The following is a 20,754-nucleotide window of genomic DNA, read 5'->3' on the forward strand; positions in this document are numbered from 1 at the left end:
AGCCAGCCATTTGGCGACTGCATAAATTAATTTGCTCTGGAGCCGTCCTTCCTGAGCTAAGACAAAAATGTGTGAGCCGGAGGCTAAAAAACTGTGAGCTGGCTCACACTAACTCAGCTTAGAGGGAACACTGACCCAGACTCCTCCTCTTGAAAGACCAGTACCCATCTTGAGTTTTTAACTGACTCTTAAGGCCTCTAAAGGCAATTTCTAACCAAATCAGACCAGGGATCTCTGCACTCTTCAGAGCTAACTCCCTGTTTGACTGGGTAGGGAATTTTCTTCTCTCTTTAGAAGATCTGTCCCCTTTCCTTGGCCTGAATAGGAGTCTTCCAAACTTACTTGCCAACTTTCCCCCCAGTTCTCCTGTCTGTGTTTAACTGCTGTCAGCTAAGGCTGAATTCTGAAACTGTTAGCAGCTGACTCTTCTCAGCTAGGGCTGAGATCAGACGTCAGTACTCAACTCAGTCAAGGCAGAAATCTGATTGAATCTCTCTTCAGCATGCATTTCTCTCCAGACTTTCTCTGCTCAGCTGATGCTAACCAATCAGATTGCTTGGAACAGCCTGTCACTCAAGGCTCTCTGGCTTCTATGAAAAATTAACCTTTCATAGTTCTTTATCTGTTTACACAGCACCTCTAAGCTTTTAAAAGTGCAGTCTGTCACAGGGGTGAAGCTTTCTGGACTTATTCCAGGAGTCTCTTAGACAAGGCAGAAGTAGGAGTTGAAAAGCTGTGGCCGCATGAGCCATAGCAGAATGTTTTCCCTTGAGTGAGGAGGCATTGCTGGGCTGAAGAAAGGTATCTTGTGGATTCCTATGGGGAAATGTGGTCTTCTTTCTGCTGTGTGGATCCTAAGATGCGAGAAGGGCTTTAGAGGTAAGTGAAATGCAAGAGAAGAGGGATGCACCAAAGAGGCAGCAAAAGAAAAAAAACGGTGCAGTGGAAAAGAGTGGTTTTATTCGGATACACTATTCCTGTGTGTTTCACCTGTGCTTCTTCAAGTGAACCTATATAATTGTATCAGGTAGTTCCCACGGCAACAGAATTTCAAAGAGGAGTACACTGGTTTGACTCTGGTTTTGTCTCATACGGGCTGCCCTTGAAAACTGTCCAGAAGCTAGAGTTGGTGCTGCGGCCAGGATGTTGACTGGAGTGGGTCGTAGGCACTGCGTAACTCCAGTCTTGTTCTGTCTACACTGGCTGCCAATTTGCTTCCGGTCTCAATGCAAGGTGCTGCTGTTAACCATCAAAGCCTTCTGTGGCTTGAGGCCGGCATACTTTAAGGACTGGCTACTCCCATAGGAGCTTAACCCTATCATTCCAACCATCGTCAGAGACTCTGCTTGGGGGGGGGACCCCCCCCCCGACAGCTGACATCTAAGGCTAGATGGGTGGCCATGCGAGAAAGGGCCTTCTCAGTCGTGACACCAAAACTGTGTCACTGCCTCCTTAGTGAGATTTGTCTCTCCCCCTCTGTCATTGTCTTCCACCACCTAATGAAGACTTTCCTGTTTTGTTTGGCATTCCCTCACTCACTAGCAGTGGCTTTCTTCTCCTGTTCGTGTGTCTCTGTAAGTTTTCATGAGTAAGCGACAAGTCCAGTAAGACCTTATAGATCAACAGATTTTCCCTGGGTTATAAACCTTCATGAGTCAACGCCCAATTGACTCGCGAAAACTTATACTCTGGGGAAAACATCTGGGTCTCTGAGGTGCTATTGGACTCAAATTTCGCTGTATTACTACCAACAAACATGGCTACCCACATGACGCCATATGTTTACATGTCTTTTTACAAGTTTTTATGTACTCGTTTGTATTTCCAAGCTTTTTTCATGTTGCCATTGTTCTTCACCTTGGGCATTCTAAGCTGAGTGGAAGAGTAGCCCACAAAGCTTTTAAGTAAAATAAATAAAAATAAATGCTCTGTGGGCAAGATGGAAGAAAGCACTCCTAGCCGCTGCCCCAACTGACATCTCCAAGAGCTCTACCAGTTTCTAGCCTATAATACCTCCATTTTGGCTGCTTTCAGTTTCATCTTGTTCACCCTCAGCCACTCGAGTACAATCTTCATATATTAGCATAAGAGCAAGACAACTGCTTTGGGAGATTTGGAAAGACAAGCATAGCTGGCTGTCACCTGTCTATTAATACCCAATTCTGAAGCTACAAATGGTCTTGTTCAGTGGTTTGAGATAAATGTTAGAGGCTTGGCGAGAAGACTGAACCCTCAAGGATGGCAAACTTTAAGTCCTACATTGAATCATCGGTGTTTATTTTTTCTCACAGGGGTGAGTGACAACCATTCACAAATGGGAGAAAGTGCATGGTGCATTAGCTGTACATTAAATCTGCTTGCTACCCTTGACGAACCCACCCTTTCTATCAAGTCTATATCTCCACTCCTCATCTGCATGAAGTACCGGTCACATTAGAGTGTGATGGACATAGCTGACATGGATGGGTGATGAACCCTACGTTCTAAATTACTGCACTTCCCAATAAGGTGGACAATGCAACTTAATTTCCAAATGAGGTTTAATGGTCTTGCATTTGATCAATGTTGATCAATTAGTCACCTCTCTGGAGTGTGTCTTCGGATAACTCCTCTCTGTATAAGCCAGAGCTGTTAAGGTCTTCCTCATCCAGTGGAATGCTGATTTGTTTTTCCCCTCCTTGTTGACGGAGCTGTGTCTCTGAATCTGGCGGTGTGTCTGTGTAGCTGATGACTTTTGGTGAGGAAGGTTGAGATATGTCATCTGCAGAGCCCACCCCTGTCCAGAAGATAATCACCTCCTTGCGACAAGCAGCAACAGTCAGGCTCGTGATGAGTATACAGGGCACCAAGTACGGAAGCGCTGACTGACTTGCCTTCAAGAATGTTGCCACTGTAAACATTGCCAAGAGTCCGTAGCTATAGGCCAGGGTAGAAGCTAGAAAGTAGATGCCCGAGGATTCGACTTGAACATCAAATCTGTGGCAGTAGGCGACTAGCAAACCTGGAAGGACAATGTCTCCAAGACTTAGAGCAGTAAAAGAGCTGCCCTCCGGATCTGATGTTGAGGATATTGTTGGTACCTTCAGCAGAAAGGGGATCTCTTCCAAGTCAGGGGATGCGAAAGCTGCCACGTCTGTGCCACTCCTCCCCATTTTAGTTAGGAAAGGAGTGAGAAACATGCTGAGCACATCGATCAACAGGTGCGCAAATAAAAACAAGCTGCAGGCCTGCAAGGTGGGCAGATGAACTGTCCTCAGAACGTAAATGCCGATAGAGATCCCTAACACGTCTTGCAAAACCCAGCTCCACTTATCGTCCTTTTGGAAGATAACCCAGGTTGCCGTGACAGACAGACAAAGCCCTGCCTGCAGCAGTCTTCTGATCTCTAGATGTTTGTGAAAATATGGCACACAAAGTGCATGTTTTCCAAGTGGGAGTTGGTTCACACATGGAGTCAAACAGCTGTATAGGCTGAAAGATGCATATAGGCAGAAAATTCCCATCAATGCATGCGCTAAGTAATCATAGAAGCAGTAGAGAGCAAGAAGCGTGAAAGTGGCCAATACCGCGCAAGTACATGTGAAGTGGACATAATTGTCAATTGTCATCTCACCAACGCTGTCTTCCGTTTTTCTCCTCTCTGTGCTTCCTGCCCAGTAGCTTCCTATGGTCACTATGGCCATTGACAGTAGGTAGATGACCCCAGTTTTGTTCAGTAAGTCCCTGAGTAAGTTCTTGAACAACAAATAGAGAACCTCCTCATCACTGAGCAGAATCCCTGGGAGAGTGATCTCCTCACAGTGACCCCAGTTATATCCAGTTCTCCGGTCTGTCATGAGAGATGGAGCGTCTCCACCCAGGGTCAGCAGCCCTTGGGTCCTATTGATTTCTTGGAGTCTGGCATTTTCGTAAAGGTTGCAGTTGCCCTCCCTCACAGATGCAATTCTGGTGCTGAATCCACCGCCGTCAGAGTCGGCCTCCCCCAAAAAAGATGGAAGGCAACACATGGCTGAATAAGTAAGGTTCTGGGTTGACAGCTCGAGGTCAAGCCATTGGGCACTATCCTTGTTACTCGTTATCCACAGTGAAGGGAAGAGGAAGCAGTAGTCTCCTCCTTTTTCAGAGCTGACATGGATGATTCCAGGGTTCACAGAAAATGTATATGTGTTAATGAGGAGGAGGAGCAAGCTTGCCAGCTTCAGCACTGCCTTTGGTCTTCGCCAGTCTCCATTCATCTTTATTAGCAAATGTCATCGGGTTCTCCCTTCTTCACTTGATGGAAAAAAGATTCTGTCTTTCGCTCTTATGTGTGTGAGGCTTAGGCCCCTAGGGACCAAACTCTGCTCTCTACATGGCAGGTGCTTCCTGCTAGCCTTGCCTTACTGTGGATGTCACCCCCAGCCTTCTTTGTTACATAATAAGCCCAACCCGCCTAACCACGGAGACAAGCTCCACCCCTTCCTGCCATTATGCGGGCTGTCTCCTGGTTGAACACATGAAGCTGCTTTATACTGAATCAGACCATGGGTCTATCAAAGTCGGTACTGTCTACTCAGACTGGCAGCGGCTCTCCAGGGTCTCAAGCGAGGGGTCTTTTGCGTCACCTGCTGCCTGGTCCTTTTAACCGGAGATGCCAGGGATTGACCCTGGGGCCTTCTGCATGCCAAGCAGCTGCTTTACTACTGAGCCACAGCACCTCCCCAGATGGTTTATCCCATGATGACAAGGCTAGGGATGGGCATGAACTGGTTCACAAGCCAAAATTCGACATGAACTTGGCCCAGTTCAGAGCCCCCAAACCAGTGTTCGGGGAAGGTGGCTTCCCCAAACATTTACTGGTCTTTTGTCCAGTTTGGCTGTTCGGGCCATTTAAACCTAACAGCTGAGCTGCGCAAGTCTGCAGCTCACCTCTTACATTTAAATGGCTCCCACCCATTTCAGCCTAACAGCGAATGGGCGCACCAACCCCTCTGTGAGGCTGAAATGGCTGCCTTTCAGTTGATTTGTAGAACGCCCGATGTAACGTGCATATTGAAGATGAATTATTGATTAACACTACTTGAAGATGTTTGCATGACACGCAGAAATCGTGGCTAGGAAAATAATAGGAGTTTGAGAAACCCTTATTCGATTTGTTCAGACGAAGAGTCGAAACGGAACTTAATCCGGAGGTTCTCGTCAGCAGCAATCACTTTATAACAGTCAAAATAACTGCATGTATTCTTATAATCACAATTGTTCCATGAATGTTTATTAATTATATTTACTGTTACAATAATGTCACAGTTTCACTTTGTGATTAATTATATACTGACATGATTGAATATATCTAGCGTCTTTGATGCCAGTCTGTTACATATTTAGCCATTTAAACCCAACAGCGGGGCAAGTCCACCTGTCGGCTGTTAGGTTTAAATGGCTGGCAGCCATTTAACCCTTCCAGGGTGTCCCCCCACCCCTTCTCCTGGTCACAGCTTGCTGCGGCCAGGAAAAAGGAGGTCCCAAACTGGCCAGTTCGGTTTGGGGCATTTTTGGTTCGGTTCAGGAGCCACCCCAAACTGGAATATTTTTTTTAAGCCCCCGGAGGGGTTTTTTTATTGAATTTTTAAACACTACAAAAACTAGAACAGAAAAAAGGGAAAGGGAAAGCTACATATAAGGGAGAAAGTAAAGAACCCACTACTAACTAAAAACCCAAGAGAGGAGATCTCCAACTAGCTTTTTATACTTCATTCAGACTTTTCATCTTTGTACTTCTTATGAACTGTGTCAATCTTTTAACCCTTTTAACCATCCCCAGTTACATTTAATTGCCCAATAACAGTGCCCCCCATCATCCCCTCGAACCAAAGTTCTCCAGGCCTGACCACCAGCTTCCAAAACTGATTCAGTTTGTGAGGCTGCGCCTGAGCCTGCCTGCCTCCACACTGACCTTAAAGAGGCAGTACTGGTTGCCACAGGACAACTCTTGTGCACTCCGTGGGACTTACAGGAAGCCCTTGATGATGTTCTAGAAATGCCTGCCTGCCAGCCAGTTCCAGTGTAGCCACCAAAAGGTACATTCCCTGTATACTCATCCCCCTCTCCCCAGTCCTCAGTACTGAGCTGAATCACTCATGATTCCAAAGCAGAGGGTATTTGACATTACATCATAAAATTGTGGGCAACAATTACCTATATGGGGTCACACTGCTCACGTAACAACTTTCTGACAGCACAAGCAGATTAAATGACATCTGAAGTCATAACACAGCAGTGACTGTCAGTGTCAACTGTGTCTCAGAATCCAGCAGGAGGAAAAGGAAGGGCTTGTCATGCGATAAACAGCCTTGAATAGGGATGGGCACAAACCTAAACATTCCAGTTTGGGCTACGGAAGAGAGAGAAGAAGAAGTAAAGGCTGAAGGACTGAATTGTGCCTTTGAGAATGGAAAGGAAAAGACCTCCGCTCTGTATCCGGAGGGAACAGCCCTTCTATTAACTAGGATTGCCAGCAATGTTCCCCCTAAGCTATGGAGTCTTGTGAGCAAAAATTCTACTTTGTGAGCTACTGGCATTAAAGTTCTGAGCAAGTGATTTGGCTACTGCATAAATTAGTTGGCTCTGGAGCCATCCTTCCTGAGCTAAGACAAAAATCTGTGAGCCAGAGGCTAAAAAACTGTGAGCTAGCTCACACTAACTCAGCTTAGAGGGAACACTGCTTACGACAGTAAAATATTGGCTGCGTCTAGAGTACAATGTAGACCATGGGAGCCTTATACAACAGATGCTCACAGAGTCTACCTGAAGCCCGCTGGGTGACCCTGGGCCAGTCCCAGTTCTCTCAGAGCTCTCTCAGTCACACCTACCTCGCAGAGTGTCTGTCGTAGGGAGAGGAAGGCAAGGCAAGTATAAGATGATTAAATAGAGGAAAGTGGGGTATAAAAACCAGCTCCTCTTCTTCCCATTTTGCTGGTTGACTCGCCCTTCATTTTTCTCCTTTTCCTGTTTCTGCCGCTGCACTTCAGCGTTGCTGCTCTCTGTGCCTAGAACAGCTCTTGTTTCTACCTCACCTCAAAGTAACGTTGGGTAGCATCATTAAGAGGCCTTCTCCCTGAAATCCAACAGTCGGTTTCTTTTCTTTTTAGGAATTTGGACTCTGTTTCGAATCAATTCCATTTTTAAAAGAGAAATTCAAAGAGAGGAGAGGCAAGGAGGGAGGGAAGTTCTATAAAATTTCAGAATGTCATTTTGCAGGCGCTCAGAAGCAGGGAGTATTTTCCCAAGCTTGTGTGGCCAGGTGTCCTGCTATGGCTACAGCTATGGTTTTACCATAGAGTTTCCAGCGATTCCTGGAGCTACTCATTGCCACTTCTGGGTTGTACCTGGAAGTGGTGTCGGTAAGATCGCTGACATCACATGCCTTCTGTGTCTCTCCCCCCCGCCCCCCGACTCTTTTGATGGTTGCCAGGCTTCCTACCCTCCTGGTAGAACACCTTGTGGTGTGTAACTTGGGGGGGGGGGACTTTTTTAAAGCCCTGCGAGGGCTGAAGTTGCAAAAAGGTACATAGAGGTAGAACAGAAAACAACAAAGAGAAACAAAAGAGAAAGTCTTCTTTTGAAAGAGACTGAGAGGACTGAATGGGTAGATCTGAAGAAAAAGTACATTTTATAAAAGAATTTCCACTCCCCGTAACAACAATAATGGTGCGCAGATCGTGTTTTACCATACAGCATTGGCGGAAGTGATTCTTTTGTTGTAAATTACACTATTTTTATTTTATCTTCATTTTTAGACTATCTTTTCCCATTAAGACTCAAGGTAAATTATAAAATATGAAAAGCAATTCAGTCAGGCCGCTGGGACTTCCAGCAAGCAACACAGAAGTAGGATGTGGATTACAGAACAGGAAAACAAGGCAAACAGAAAAACTGCCTGAGGCATGATGTGCTGTAATGAAGGGAGAGTGTTGTAAAGGCAGAGGATGCTGTACTAAAAAGGGAGTCAATACATATGATAAATGCTACAGTAGCCTACAATACAAGAACGGCATAGCCAGGCTGGATCCAGTTTGTCAACATCCATTAACAAATCACTGCTTATTTAGAGGCATGTTCAGTTGAATTTTCACAAAGTTCAATGTACTGACTATTCCAAGAAGGCACCAAACAGTCTCTCTGCCTTCTGGTCTTTTCCCTCACCTTTTTCATCCCTGTTTGTAGCCCTCGTTACTCCGCAGCAGGAGGAAATTTCCCTGTAACCCATGAGCCAGTTTTGGTGTAGTGTGAGCCAGTTTGGTGTAGTGGTTAAGTGTGCGAACTCTAATCTGGGAGAACCGGGTTTGATTCCACACTCCTCCACTTGCACCTGGCTGGATGACCTTGGGCAAGCCGTAGCTCTGATAAGAGCTGTCCTTGAAAAAGAGCAGTTTGTATCAGACATCTCTCAGCCCCACCCACCTCACAGGGTGTCTGTTGTAGGGAGGGGAAGGGAGAGGAGTTTGTAAGCCGCTCTGAGACACCTTTGGGTAGTGAAGGGCGGGGTATAAATCCTTCTCTTCTCTTCTTCTTCTAATGCACTGGGGTGTCCGTTGAGACGTGCATCCTGTCAAAAGTCATGCAGGGCAGGGAGATGAATCTGCCTTTGGGTGCGCAATTATTCCTTTGCCCTCCCTTACCTTTCAACAGGACACACATTTGGATGGGCATTCCAGTGGGAGGAAGAGTTAGCTTTAGAAAGGCTGTGCATTCCCCCATACCCCCACTCCCCTTTGTGGAGTTGTATTTCTTGTTTGTAGGAGGGAGCAGATATTCTGAAAATCAAAGGTTTGTTTCATGAGGGGCAAAACTGTTTGTGATATTTACATTCAGACCTCCTTCAGCAGCTCACTGTGACAAAACTGTTAGACGCTTTGCAGGTGTTTACTTGTCTTTGCTCTTCCCTGGACTACAGCATTAAATACAGCTGTTACTGTTTCTTCACAGCTTGTTAGACATGACCACGAGGACAGACTCCTGGGAGCAGTGTGGGCTGCCGCTTCCATCCTTGGCCGCTCTGGCTGCTCAATTGCGGCAGGGTCCTTTCCTTAAATTCTAAAGGAGGCAGATAGTAGCCTTCCTTGGACTCCATGGAAGTTTGGATGACTTCTACCCAGTATTCTAATCTACCCATCTGTAGCCAAGAAGCCCGAGAGAACAGTTGCCGTACAGCTTCAGTGCATTCTGCATAAAGCTCCTTTTCCCTCTGGTTTTCCTGCATGGTTATGCGATTGAAACTGTCCTGGTGACTCCGCCAGATTACCTTTGCAAGGCAGCAATGCAACCTTTGGGGCAATGTTCCCTCTAATCCCCCCCCCCCATTGAGTGGAACAGTTCACATCCTGAGCCAGAATGTAAATGCTGTAATCTTAAAATGGGCAGTGGGCAGTGCAAGACCCTGCGCGGCTCCAGGTGGCTGCTGAGCGGGGCTTCCTGTGGTCATGCGCACAGCTTAAAGCAGGGGTGGCCAAACTGCAGCTCAAGAGCCACATGTGGCTCTTTCACACAGTCCAATTTAATGTTAATAAAAAAGCAAATTTTACATATTTCCCAATAAAAACGTGTGTGTGATATTTGTTCATGTCTTCCTGCTCTCAAACATCTGACGTTCATTCTATGTGGCTGTTATGTTAAGCACGTTTGGCCACCCCTGGCTTAGAGGGAACAGTGCTTTTGGGCCTCTTGGTGGCCTTCAGTACTATTAACTGTTATGCCTTCCTGGGATGTGTGCCTGGGCAGGGGGGTTAGTGGCTTCAGTCCTACCTGGTTTACAGCTGTCAGAAGGTGGTGCTAGGATGCTACTTGTTCTGCTTTTGGCTTATTGGGCAGGGGGCGTGACTAAGTTCCATCTTCTCTCCCATGCCTTTTTAACATCTGTATGAAATGGCTGAGAGGCCATCAGCGAGATATCCAGAACGATGCCGTCCATATTTCGCCTCAGTCACCCTTAAATCGGTGTCTGGAAATGATGAACAGCTGGATGTCAGCAGACAAACTGACACTTAATCCAGACAAGGCGGAAGTACTGTTGGTCGAGGGTAAAATTCCACAGGGAGGAGGCCTGAAGCCTGTCCTGAGTAGCAGTTCCCTCGAGGGAGCTGGGGGCTGGGGAGGGGGTGCTCCTGCTTCTGCCCTGCTGCTTGAAAAAAAAAGATTGTGAAAGTAGTCAGGATCTCATCGCAAAAATTAAATATTCTGTTGAGAAAAGTAAAGCCTTTCAGTACTTTGGATTACAGTGCAATAGTTCCTTCCGTTTGACTAATAAAGTATAAAATGGTATTGTTTCATTTTACTATTCAGTATTCCAGCCTTTAACAATAAAGTTCTGCTCCTTCGCAACTGAGTGATGAATAATGGGGTTGTATAACTTTGTCATTTTTAATGGTGTGTTATTCTTGTCGTCCAGTCACTTATTGGCAGTGCGTGTGGAGACTGTGTAGCCAAGAGATTCTCTAGAACTGTAGTAACGTCTTGGTTTTGAAAAATATATTCAGTATTCCCTAGTTAGAAGGAAACATGCTGTGCTGTTTGCTTGGAGCAGAGGCATTGAACTCATTTGTTACAAGGGCCATATCTGACATGAATGTTACTTTGTCAGGCCTGGCCGTGGGTGCCATAAAATGTAATGCCAGGTACCCTCAGATGTAAACTTCGTAAATGATACAGGCAAACCCATTTAACAATATAATTTTTACTCAAAATACAAACAAAAGCAATTGATTCCTAGGAGTGAAAGCAGTTGATTTACTGGGGAACCCACGAATGCCCCAATAAATGTATTTAATCGCATGCAAAACTAGTTTTTTCCAAGGGATATAATAAAAGGAGGGTTATCTTACATTTCCATACAAATTACTTTTTGTACATATAGCATTTTTTAGGAGACGAGAGTCGTCTTCCTTGCAAGTAAATAAGGTAGTTTTTCAGCATTTCCCCCCCCCATGCCCAGCCTCAGCAGCTGAGCACTGCTATGATCCGTCTCTTGCTCTTTGTTTCCTCATTTCCCCCGTCCGACCCTTGAAGATTTCGAGGAGGCCCACTGGACTTTACCCTCCACCGCCTCCACCAACCCTATGAGGCGGTCCAGGCTGAGTGGCCAGCCCTGGGTGACCCAGACGGCAGGGTCCAGGCTCAGGGGGAGGGGAGGCTGAACCTGGCTCTCCTAGATCCTCCCGTCCTCAGTTCCCATCCCTCCTGCATTCCCCACAGACGTTGTGTGGCTGAGGGGGAAGGCCTGATGGCAAGGCTGTTTCTGAAACTTCCCAGGGGTGCTTTTTGTCCTCCTGTGACCCCTTCTCCTCCGTGGGCTGAGAACAGATGGGGGGAGAAGGGAGGGCGCCATCCCCCCACCCACACCAACACTCACTCTACCTCCCGGCTCACAACAGCGATGCCCCTTTTCCCCTTTGCTCCTCCACTTGCTCCCAGGGCTGGGGTGTCTTTCCCGTCAGAGCGGCACGCTCAAGACAGCCCAGTTGCCTCCCAATCCGTGTGCCGGCCCTCCTCCTCCTCCTCTCCCCTGCCGGCCCCGTTCCTTCATCAGCAAACCACCACTCCGCATGCCTGCTCTCACCAACCCTCCTCACGGGTCACTGTGTGGTGCCATGGTGGCAGCACCGGCCACTCAGCTGCACCCCTCCACAGCTCTAATCCTCACTGAGCTGCTGTTGGAGGAAGGGAAAAAATGCCACACCTCCTCTTTCTCCACCTTTGCTGCCATTCCCCCCCCCACCCTTTTTCCCCTCCGCCGTCCTTCCCCTTAGTAGGTTCCTTTCTATTTCTTGACAGCTCCGACCACACACCTCACTGCACATGCCTGCTCACACCTCTCCCTCCCCCCCCCCCCAGCAGCCTCCTGCCCTCCCTCCCTTGCATCAGCTGCTTGCAGGCTGGATAACAGCCCTGAGTGGGCCAGTTCCGGCCCACAGGCCATTGACCCCCCCTGGCTTGGAGGCTTCGATACGAGCAAATGGCTTCCTTCTTTCATTTTGTCGCTTTAACTGTCATGATCTTGATTAAGGCAGCATATCATATAGGACATTTGGAGTTTTCACTGAGGAATAAGAAGTCACATGAAACGGCAGGGTCACTTGCTGGAAGTGGAGTTGTCATTGTTGGAGTTGTTTGAAAAGAATGCCCAAAGTATAGTGAAGAATAAGTTGTGATTTCCGTTGCAACCCCTATTCTTTACTGAGTCGTCATTTTGATCAGTAGTGGGAGGGAACTGACTTGTTGCAAAGGGCATCTCCAGCTAATTGGTAATAACGATGAGATCAAAGGGAAAATGTTTCCTCTCACTGGAAGAGTTACTTATGATAGAAGTTCTGCTTTTTGGCCTCTAGGAAATTCACAGCTGGGTGCTACTATAGTAGATGCATTGGATACACTCTACATTATGGGCCTTCATGATGAATTCAAAGAAGGGCAGGACTGGATTGACAATCATCTCGACTTTAGCGTGGTGAGTATAACTTCATCTAGCATGTTATGTATTTGGTGCCTCTCCTGGAGAACCTCTAAGAAATCTGATGCTGCTTTGTAAGGAGAGGTTCCCCTCCTGCATCCAATTAAAGAATCTGGTCTAAACAATTTCAGAAGTCTTTGCCTATGCAAACCATTTAGCTGCAGAGTTTCCCAGGATTTATCTATTAAAGGATGGTTATCAGCCTTTAAATCGGCTAGCACAAATAAATAAGGGAGGAATTCAGTTCTTTGAACTATAACCAGCAAAACCAGACCGAAAACCTGTAGAGACTTTTTTATTGAGAAAAGAAATTGTTCTTTATAGTATGCAAGACAGTAGGAAATATAAGCATGTAAAAATTAACCCTACAGTTACTGTAAAATTAAGTGCTAAAATTATCAAAGTTCCTAGCATTGCTTCATCATATTATAGGGAGCCATACTTTAAAAAGCAAACCAGGTTTCAGGTTTTTGTCTCATTGCTTCTAGGGATTATCATAAAGCCCAAATTACACTCCCAGAAATCTCACTTAGTCTTCTGAGATTTTGAACCAGAAAAATCTGATTTGCTTATCACAGTTGTGCATATTTATAGAAAAATAACAATAAGCTTTGTTCATGCTTTCTCGTTCCCCCACCTCCAGCTGAAGTGGAACTCTTTATCTCTGGACCGTAGTCATAAAACCTTTGACTCCCCACCCATCACACAGCTGCTAACTAGCTTAGCCTAACTAGGGCATCGTCTCTGTAATTCTTCCTGATTAAATTTGAATTTTTATTTCCTTCCCTTCTCCCTGCATTTTATGACCCCTTTAACCTGCCCATTACGGGGAGGGTATCAACCCTACATGAAATGAATGCAAAGTGGAGGTTTCCTTGTAGCATCTGAAGAAGTAGGCTCTAGTTCATGAAAGCTTATGCTGCAGTAAACTTTGGTTAATCTTTATGGTGCCACAAGACTGCTGTTTGTTTGTTCTGCAAGAGACTGGCACTCTAGAACAATCTGTCAGCCACAATAGATATAGAATTAAGCTTTAGAGAACTTGGAACTCTTGGAAATTCTTGGACGAGGCGAGATCTAGGAGCACTCCCAAAGTTGCGTATTGGAGTGCAACCCCTTCCAGAATGGGAGGACTTCTGCTTACCCTCAGAACTTGTCTTCTCTGAATTAAGTGTCCGCATCTAACCCATTGCCAATCCTAACTGTCTGTTTAGAAATCAAGAGATTTGGTTAAGAACACAGGAAGACCCTTGCTGGGTCAGACCAGTGGCCCATTTAGTCTAGCGTGCTGCCTTACACAGTAGCCAGCCAGTTACTCTGGGATCTGACAACAGGGCGTAGAGACTGGGGCCTTCCCCTGATGTTGCCTCCTGAGATTGGTATTTGGAGGTTTACTACCTCTGGATGTGGAGGTTCCCTTCAGTCACTATGGCTAGTAGCCACTGATGGACCTCTCCTGCATGAATCTAATCCCCTTTTAAAGCCGTGTACGCCTGTGGCCATCACAACTTCCTCCGACATCAAATTCCACATTTCAATCTCTTGTTGTGTAAAGAACTGTTTCCTTTAGTTCATCCAGAATCTGATGCCCAGCAGTTTCATTGGATGTCCCCCGAGTTCTAGTATTTTGAGATAAGTCCTCTCTGTTCACTGTCTATACACTGTGCATAATTTTATAAACCTGTATCATGTGTCCCCCCCCCCCGGGGGGTCATCTCTTTTCTAAACTAAGAAGTGCCGGATGTCATGGGGACAGACGATAGTCCTCCAGCACTGCCTTCTGGAACCTGCCCAAGATGTAGGAATTGAACTTCCCAAACTGAGTGCCACCAGTTCTCACCTCTGACAGGCAGTTCAGAAGGGTACTGTAGCCCAAGAGCTGCCGAGAGAACAGAGAGCATCAACAAGGCCACACCTCCTGTTGTGATGCAGGCAGTCCATCCGGGCCCTGAAACCTGCCTTAATTCCAAAACTGTGTCGGAGGCCAGATTGAAAAGGATTTAGAAAATAAATCGGCATCATCCCAGGAGCGTCTGGAGTTGCACATCCACCACCTGCTCAAAAAGGGGAGATGACCTATAATTGGTTTGCCAGGGTTCGGAGCAGCTGGAACCACAAGGAGGAGGCATTCACCATCCCGGGTTCCAACCCCCTCCAGCCACGCCCCCTCCCCACTGATACGCCAAGGGCGAAGGTTGAGTGCCCAGGTGGTAGGCCCCTTATCAACATCCTCAGGCTGCATTAACTCATCTCGAAAAACTTGGCGAAAGACTCTCATGGGAGCCTCCTGCATTTGTGCTATATCCATCATGGAGACTGGATCAGAATGGATGTGAATGGATTTAATCCGCAAGTGCTTCGTAAACAGATGTCAGATGGGTACTGATAGTTGTCTTGGGACTGTACAAGCCCTCTCAGCACTCAGAAAACCCCTGCTGGACATTACTGAATAGATGTGATATAGGCAGAGAAGTTTCCTTTTGCTACCGTTAGAGGCACAAGAATACTTCTGTGCAGGCCCAGGGGATGAGATGCACGTTTGTTGCATTTTTGGAACACTGGCTTGCAGCACTTTTTATTTGTGTGTGTGTGTGTGGGGGGGGTATCAGTTCAGGAGAGGTGAGGCTTTTTATCTCTTACCCCTTAAGACTGTTTCACCATTAAAATCACAATCCCCAAGCTGCTTTCTGGACCCATGGTGGTGGTGGTGGTGGGAATAGGGATACCCTTCAGTTTTCTTCGGTGGAGCTGAAAAGAACTTGGCGATGACTCTTTTTGTCTGGAAAATGACCTTGGGGAAGAACGTTTAAAAGCCGCTTTTTTACTGCTTTGGCCCTCATAAATGGCCACTCCAATGGCTACTTTCTGCAAAGCCAAAACGGCTTATTGAAGGATCAAGGAAACATGAAGTTCCACCGTAAATATATGTATTAAACATAAATATACTGTCCAAGCGTCTAGCTGGTCTCTGAATAATCTTTTTGTCCTCCCCTGTTCCAAGAATTCAGAGGTATCTGTCTTTGAAGTCAACATCCGCTTCATCGGGGGCCTGCTGGCAGCCTATTACCTTTCAGGACAAGAGGCAAGCTAATATATTTGTTTATGGCAATGCGTATACATTGTTACAGACTGTGCTGTTTCCCTGCTATTTCATCAATTGTTAATAGAAGTAATCATCACCGAAAGGGTATGACTGAGACTGTGTGATTCCGTGCAAGCACAGAAATGTTACAGGACTTTGGCACTGGCTAAAGAATTTAGCATCTCTGCATTCATTTGGGGGGGGGGGGGGCTTTAAAGTATAAAGTTAGAGGGGAGTTCCTTAACATTTGGAGCTGGGCTTTGTTGTCTTGGAAAGTCCTCCTCCCTCCCCATGCAAACGAAGAAAATCTGCATTGACTTGTTCAGTTTATATAGTTCACCCAGGCTGCAAGAGACAGTTGTTCTCTGTGCAGCATCTGAGGTGGGGGTGCCCCGTGCAAAATATGCACAGCCTTTTGGATGTAGCTTATCGGCTTTGCTGGCGTTGCATGGCCGAATGTGACTACTAATGGATTTGGGTAGGAGCCTATCAGCTTTTCCACTTGATCTCATCTAATTTCCTTTCTTCGCCGCAAGCCACCATCCTACCTGGCTTTCGCCCACAATTCCTAGTGTGGCCTGTTGGATAGTCAGAAGGCATGGTTTCATTTGATTTGGGGGGGGGGAGCTAGAGGGGGGGCCCAGTATTGGACAGGAATTCCTGCTCTAAAGAAAGCATGCCCCTCACCTAGAAAAAAAACTGAACCTTGGGATCTAGTGCCACAGATTTGGGTTTATAGCTTTAACAGTGGCTGTTCTTTTTCTTCCTGTGTCTTCTCTGTCTTTCGGGAAGAGATAAGTTAGAGAAGCAGGGAGGGGGGAGATGTTGGCGTGTACGTCCACCCCTTTTTATCTAGAAGGCTGGCACTTTCCCTTGTGCTCTCGCTAATTGTAATTATCCAGGTTGTTGCAGTTGAGATTAAGACATCTTTCTCTACAGAGCTTCATTTGAGTATAAGGTGATTCAGGATTCTGAAGTACACCAGAAGGGGGCAGTGTTATCTACACCAGGAGGCTTAAAAGTCTTCTAATTTGGGGGGGGGGGAATTATTCTTAGAAGTGATCCCTTACAGCTTTTCGTTTTAACAAGAGCCTGACTCTATTGCAGTGATCTTGAGAATCAGGCCTTATGGTGCTTCTAATCTATTTATATATCACCTTTCCTTCACCCCTTGCGATCCTCCTACACGGGCTTAGGTTGCGGTGCAGACCTTTCTGTCATATAGACTGTGTGAAATAGTGCATTATATAATGGATAACCGTTCATCCTTCCTCTGTTGCAGGTGTTCAAGATAAAAGCGGTGCAGCTAGCAGGAAAGCTTCTTCCCGCTTTCAATACACCCACAGGGATTCCTTGGGCCATGGTGAATTTGAAAAGGTGTGGGACTTGTGGGGGGGGAGAGCATCCAGCTGGGAATCAGCAGTGCAAAAATATTTTGGCCTTTTCGAGGACATTTGGGCAGCTCAAGGGCTTGGGGGGGGGGGCATGATGAATTTCCAAAGTCTGTATGCGGCGTCTTCCTCCTCTGCTATGCTGTGAGTTGTGCTAACATTTTATGCAGCGCTCAAGTTCAGGATGTTGCATATTCATATTTCCTCTTAGATTTTCTGCACTTTGCTCCAGGTTACTTAAGCTGATCCGCTGCCTTTATCATCCCTACTGCTTAGTTGCCCGCTTGGGCATTGGCCTTTTAACCCAGGCGGTTGTCCTGCCCTTTCGCCTTTGGCTGTACGACACCGGGGGGGGGGGGGGGGCCACCTGTTTAAACTGAAGTCTCTTATTCTGATTATTCTTTCTCTTCCTTTGCAGTGGTGTCGGTCGCAACTGGGGCTGGGCTTCCGCCGGCAGCAGCATCCTGTCTGAGTTTGGGACCCTTCATATGGAATTCGTACACCTGAGTTACCTGACCGGCAACCCAGTTTACTACGACAAGGTTTGGCTCCTTTTGTCATGTGGCACGCTTTAAGAGCTCCCTCAACGCTGCCTGACCGAATGTCACGAGGACATAACATGCTCCCGTGAAGGCATGTTTCCATGAAATTTTGTTTTAAGTAGAATTGGTAGAGATGAGAGTTACCTGGGACATAAGCTTCATATTAAAAGGACTATTCAGTTTTTCCGAAACAGGTCGGCAACTGTCCTTTGTGGGTACCGTGGTGTCTCCGTACACCTTTTCTGACGCCCGCCAAGCATTTTTAGAAAGTGGGGGGTGCCTGGCAAGGATTCTAAATGGCTATTGGAAATTTGGTCAGCTGTGCAGATCTTTGAAAACATCGCTTTGGCAGCAGCAGCCGACACAGCACAAGGATTTCGCTGTGTGACTGAAGTTAAGCTGCAGCAATCATGTGGGGCCTGGCTTTGCTTCCATTGGTATCTACTTTGTGGCTGAGCCCACCATGCCGTGTCAGAATTCCAAAGGTGCCCTCAGGCACAAGACAGTTGCCGTAGACCTTCCTGACTTCCCTTTTCCATTGAGAGGAGACTGTTAACTGACTTCTGTTTTGCTTTAGGTCATGCATATTCGTAAATTGCTTCAAAAGATGGACCGCCCTAATGGGCTTTATCCAAATTACTTGAATCCAAGGACCGGGCGCTGGGGACAGCGTGAGTATTTTCTTCACATTTATGGCAGGTCAAGTTCGGTATGTGAGTCCCCTTGGGTTTGATTGTGGGGTTATCAGTGTCGTTTAGGCTCCGGGTACCTCAACAGATGACTTGTGTCAAATTTCCACGGGTGAAATTTGGTACAAGCGTAGTTAGCCCTGGGCATCCTGATTGTTACTGAAGCCTGAGAACCTGAGATCCTAAAGCGCACATCTGCACGAGACCCTTAAAAGACGAGAAATACCTTTTATGAAGCAACATTCTACCTAAAGTGTCTTCTGTGCCACTCATGTACTTTGGAGGATTCTGAACATGCTTATCCTTACAATGTCATGTCAGCACAGAAGTGTAAGAGTCTCTGCCCTCAGGAAGGAAGGAGGGAGGTGTGACCCAATCTTGTTGCGATGAACTTCAGGATACGCCATTACTGCTTTAATTAGCCTGCCAGTTTCAAAGACCTTATAAGGAGTTCAGCATTGCTGTTGATTTTTATTATTTATACCCTGCTTGCAGCTTACCACAGCATCCTCTCCTCATCCATTTTACCCTCCCAAGTCCTGCCCTGTGAGGTAGGTCCAGCTTGCGATTGTTTAACTGGCCTACAGTCACCCTGCAAGCTTCCATAGTGTAGTAGGGATTCGAACCTGGGTCTCTCATATCTTAGTCTGACGATCCCTAACCCGCTACGCCATGCTGGCTGTGTTGTGTTGTTCTCCTTTGGTTTTAGTTAATTCTCTACGGAGACAAGATACTCTGTAATGCAGTGTGTGTATGTGTGTATTCTAAGGATATCTATATTCTATGGTTCCATTCGCTGATGATTGCAGGATGTAGGTTTTCAAAATAAACTAAATAAATAGGAGTGCAGAAGCACCATAACAATTCATGGGAAATCTCCCATTTTGAAGAAATAGCATAGAAATGTCCCTTTCTTTCTTGATGTTGCAGCTCTGGTCGGGGTGTGTGTGCTGTGTGCTTGAATGCATGTGTTGTATGTAAAAAATAAAGGAAGAGGTTATTCTTTGTTTTTATGGTGAAAGATTTAATCTTAGCAATTAATGTTTGCAAAGCTACAGTCACAGATTTTGGGGTGGGTGGGATGCATGTGTTGAATCTTCTTGAGCTGTTTCAGCGAGTAGTCATTTTTGCCTTAGACAGCCAAAGATTTGTTGATTATATTGAGAGAGGAGAAGGAATTGTTCTTTGGTAGCAGCGAAAGTAAAATGAGATGTGTCCAACCTACTGAATATGTAAACAGCGGCGTTTGTGGAAGCAGGTTCCAGGGAAACAGCTCCCAGGGGGAACATCAGTCATATTGGACATATTGCTAAATTGGCTCACAATATTCCACGGCATGTATTGCTTTGGACAAGCAGGATGTTTTGCTTTGGGAAATCTGGCTGGCCTTGCTTGCAGGTGAGTGTTGATGCGCTCCCGTTCTTCGTTCCAGATCACACCTCCATGGGCGGCTTGGGAGACAGCTTCTATGAGTACTTGCTGAAGGCCTGGCTGATGTCAGATAAGATGGACACGGAGGCAAGGAAAATGTATGATGATGCTATTGAGGTGATTACAACAGTGCCTTGATATTCCACCATCGAAATGCTTTTGGCTTTGCCATGGATGTTTTCTTACGAGCTCTTTGCCTGGGGGTTAGCTACTTTTCAGGGCCTCTGTGTTGATAGGGTTTTGAAGCTGTTCTCCTGAATAAACCTCTTAAGCTAGGCCTGCGGAATTTGTGGCCTACGAGACCAGCAATGGCGGCGTTCTACTTGAGACGAGAGAAGTCTTTCAGGCCTCATTCTGGATGCTTTTGAGCACCATACTCAGGCGCATAATGTCCTGCCAGGGTGCCTGGGACTTGTGGCTTCCTCTGTGTCCCAGTTTGGTGCTTTAAGCTGGGGTGCACAGGGGAGACTCCAGCCCTTCCCCCAGCAGGACACGAGGCTTCTGAGAATGCTTGGGGGGCAGCCTGGCCTTTCCTAGTTCCAGTGAGCCTACAAGGTCATTGCAAGTTAGGCTGGACTCCTAATGGGCTATGGATCTGGAGTGGGTGGGGGTGTTGTATCTCACGTCTCCCAAATTCACTGCCTTCACTAGTCACGGTTTGAGGAGACCGGCACTAAAAGACCAACCCTTCCCCAAATATCCCCACCCCTTCTGATCAGCACCTGCAGAATTCACAGTTTCCCCGTTACTGAGCTGTGATGGATTCTTTTCAAGGTTCAGTTTAGCAGTTCCAGCATAATTCCAAAGGGGCATCATGGGAAGGCCCAACCCTTTTAAAGCTAAGAACGCCGCCCACTGTTTTGCGTTGCTTTTCTGTGATTTGGGGGTTCCGAAATGTTCAGAAAGGGGTCAGTCTGACTTCGACTCCTGAGCCTATTGCAGACTCTTTTTTGAAGTGCAAGTGGTTTGCAGTACTGTTGCTGGTGAATTCAGTTACCATGCACACCCTTTTATTTACGGATACCTCGTATAACACAGATCTGAGCAGAAGATGGGGTCTTTATTTGCACATCTACTCCTTTCACGTAAAAAGTGGAAAAGAGTAGGAGTCCAGTAGCACCTTAAAGACTGACAAAAT

At 46.5% G+C, this 20,754-nt stretch overlaps 1 protein-coding gene across 1 annotated transcript in view; it reads left to right on the forward strand.

Annotated features, from left to right (window-relative positions):
- Window positions 1–20,754, forward strand: part of MAN1A2 (mannosidase, alpha, class 1A, member 2) — a 71,424-nt gene that overhangs the window by 39,069 nt on the left and 11,601 nt on the right. Inside the window, exons 4-9 of the mRNA XM_015416458.1 lie at window positions 12,360–12,478; window positions 15,483–15,563; window positions 16,846–16,940; window positions 17,373–17,496; window positions 18,074–18,167; window positions 19,618–19,733. Coding sequence (XP_015271944.1) covers window positions 12,360–12,478; window positions 15,483–15,563; window positions 16,846–16,940; window positions 17,373–17,496; window positions 18,074–18,167; window positions 19,618–19,733 — 629 coding nt within the window. The remainder of the gene's footprint in view (window positions 1–12,359; window positions 12,479–15,482; window positions 15,564–16,845; window positions 16,941–17,372; window positions 17,497–18,073; window positions 18,168–19,617; window positions 19,734–20,754) is intronic.

The sequence above is a fragment of the Gekko japonicus genome, unplaced genomic scaffold (genome assembly GCF_001447785.1).
Source record: "Gekko japonicus isolate JY-2015 unplaced genomic scaffold, Gekko_japonicus_V1.1 scaffold2148, whole genome shotgun sequence".
Classification (NCBI taxonomy): Eukaryota; Metazoa; Chordata; class Lepidosauria; order Squamata; family Gekkonidae; genus Gekko; species Gekko japonicus.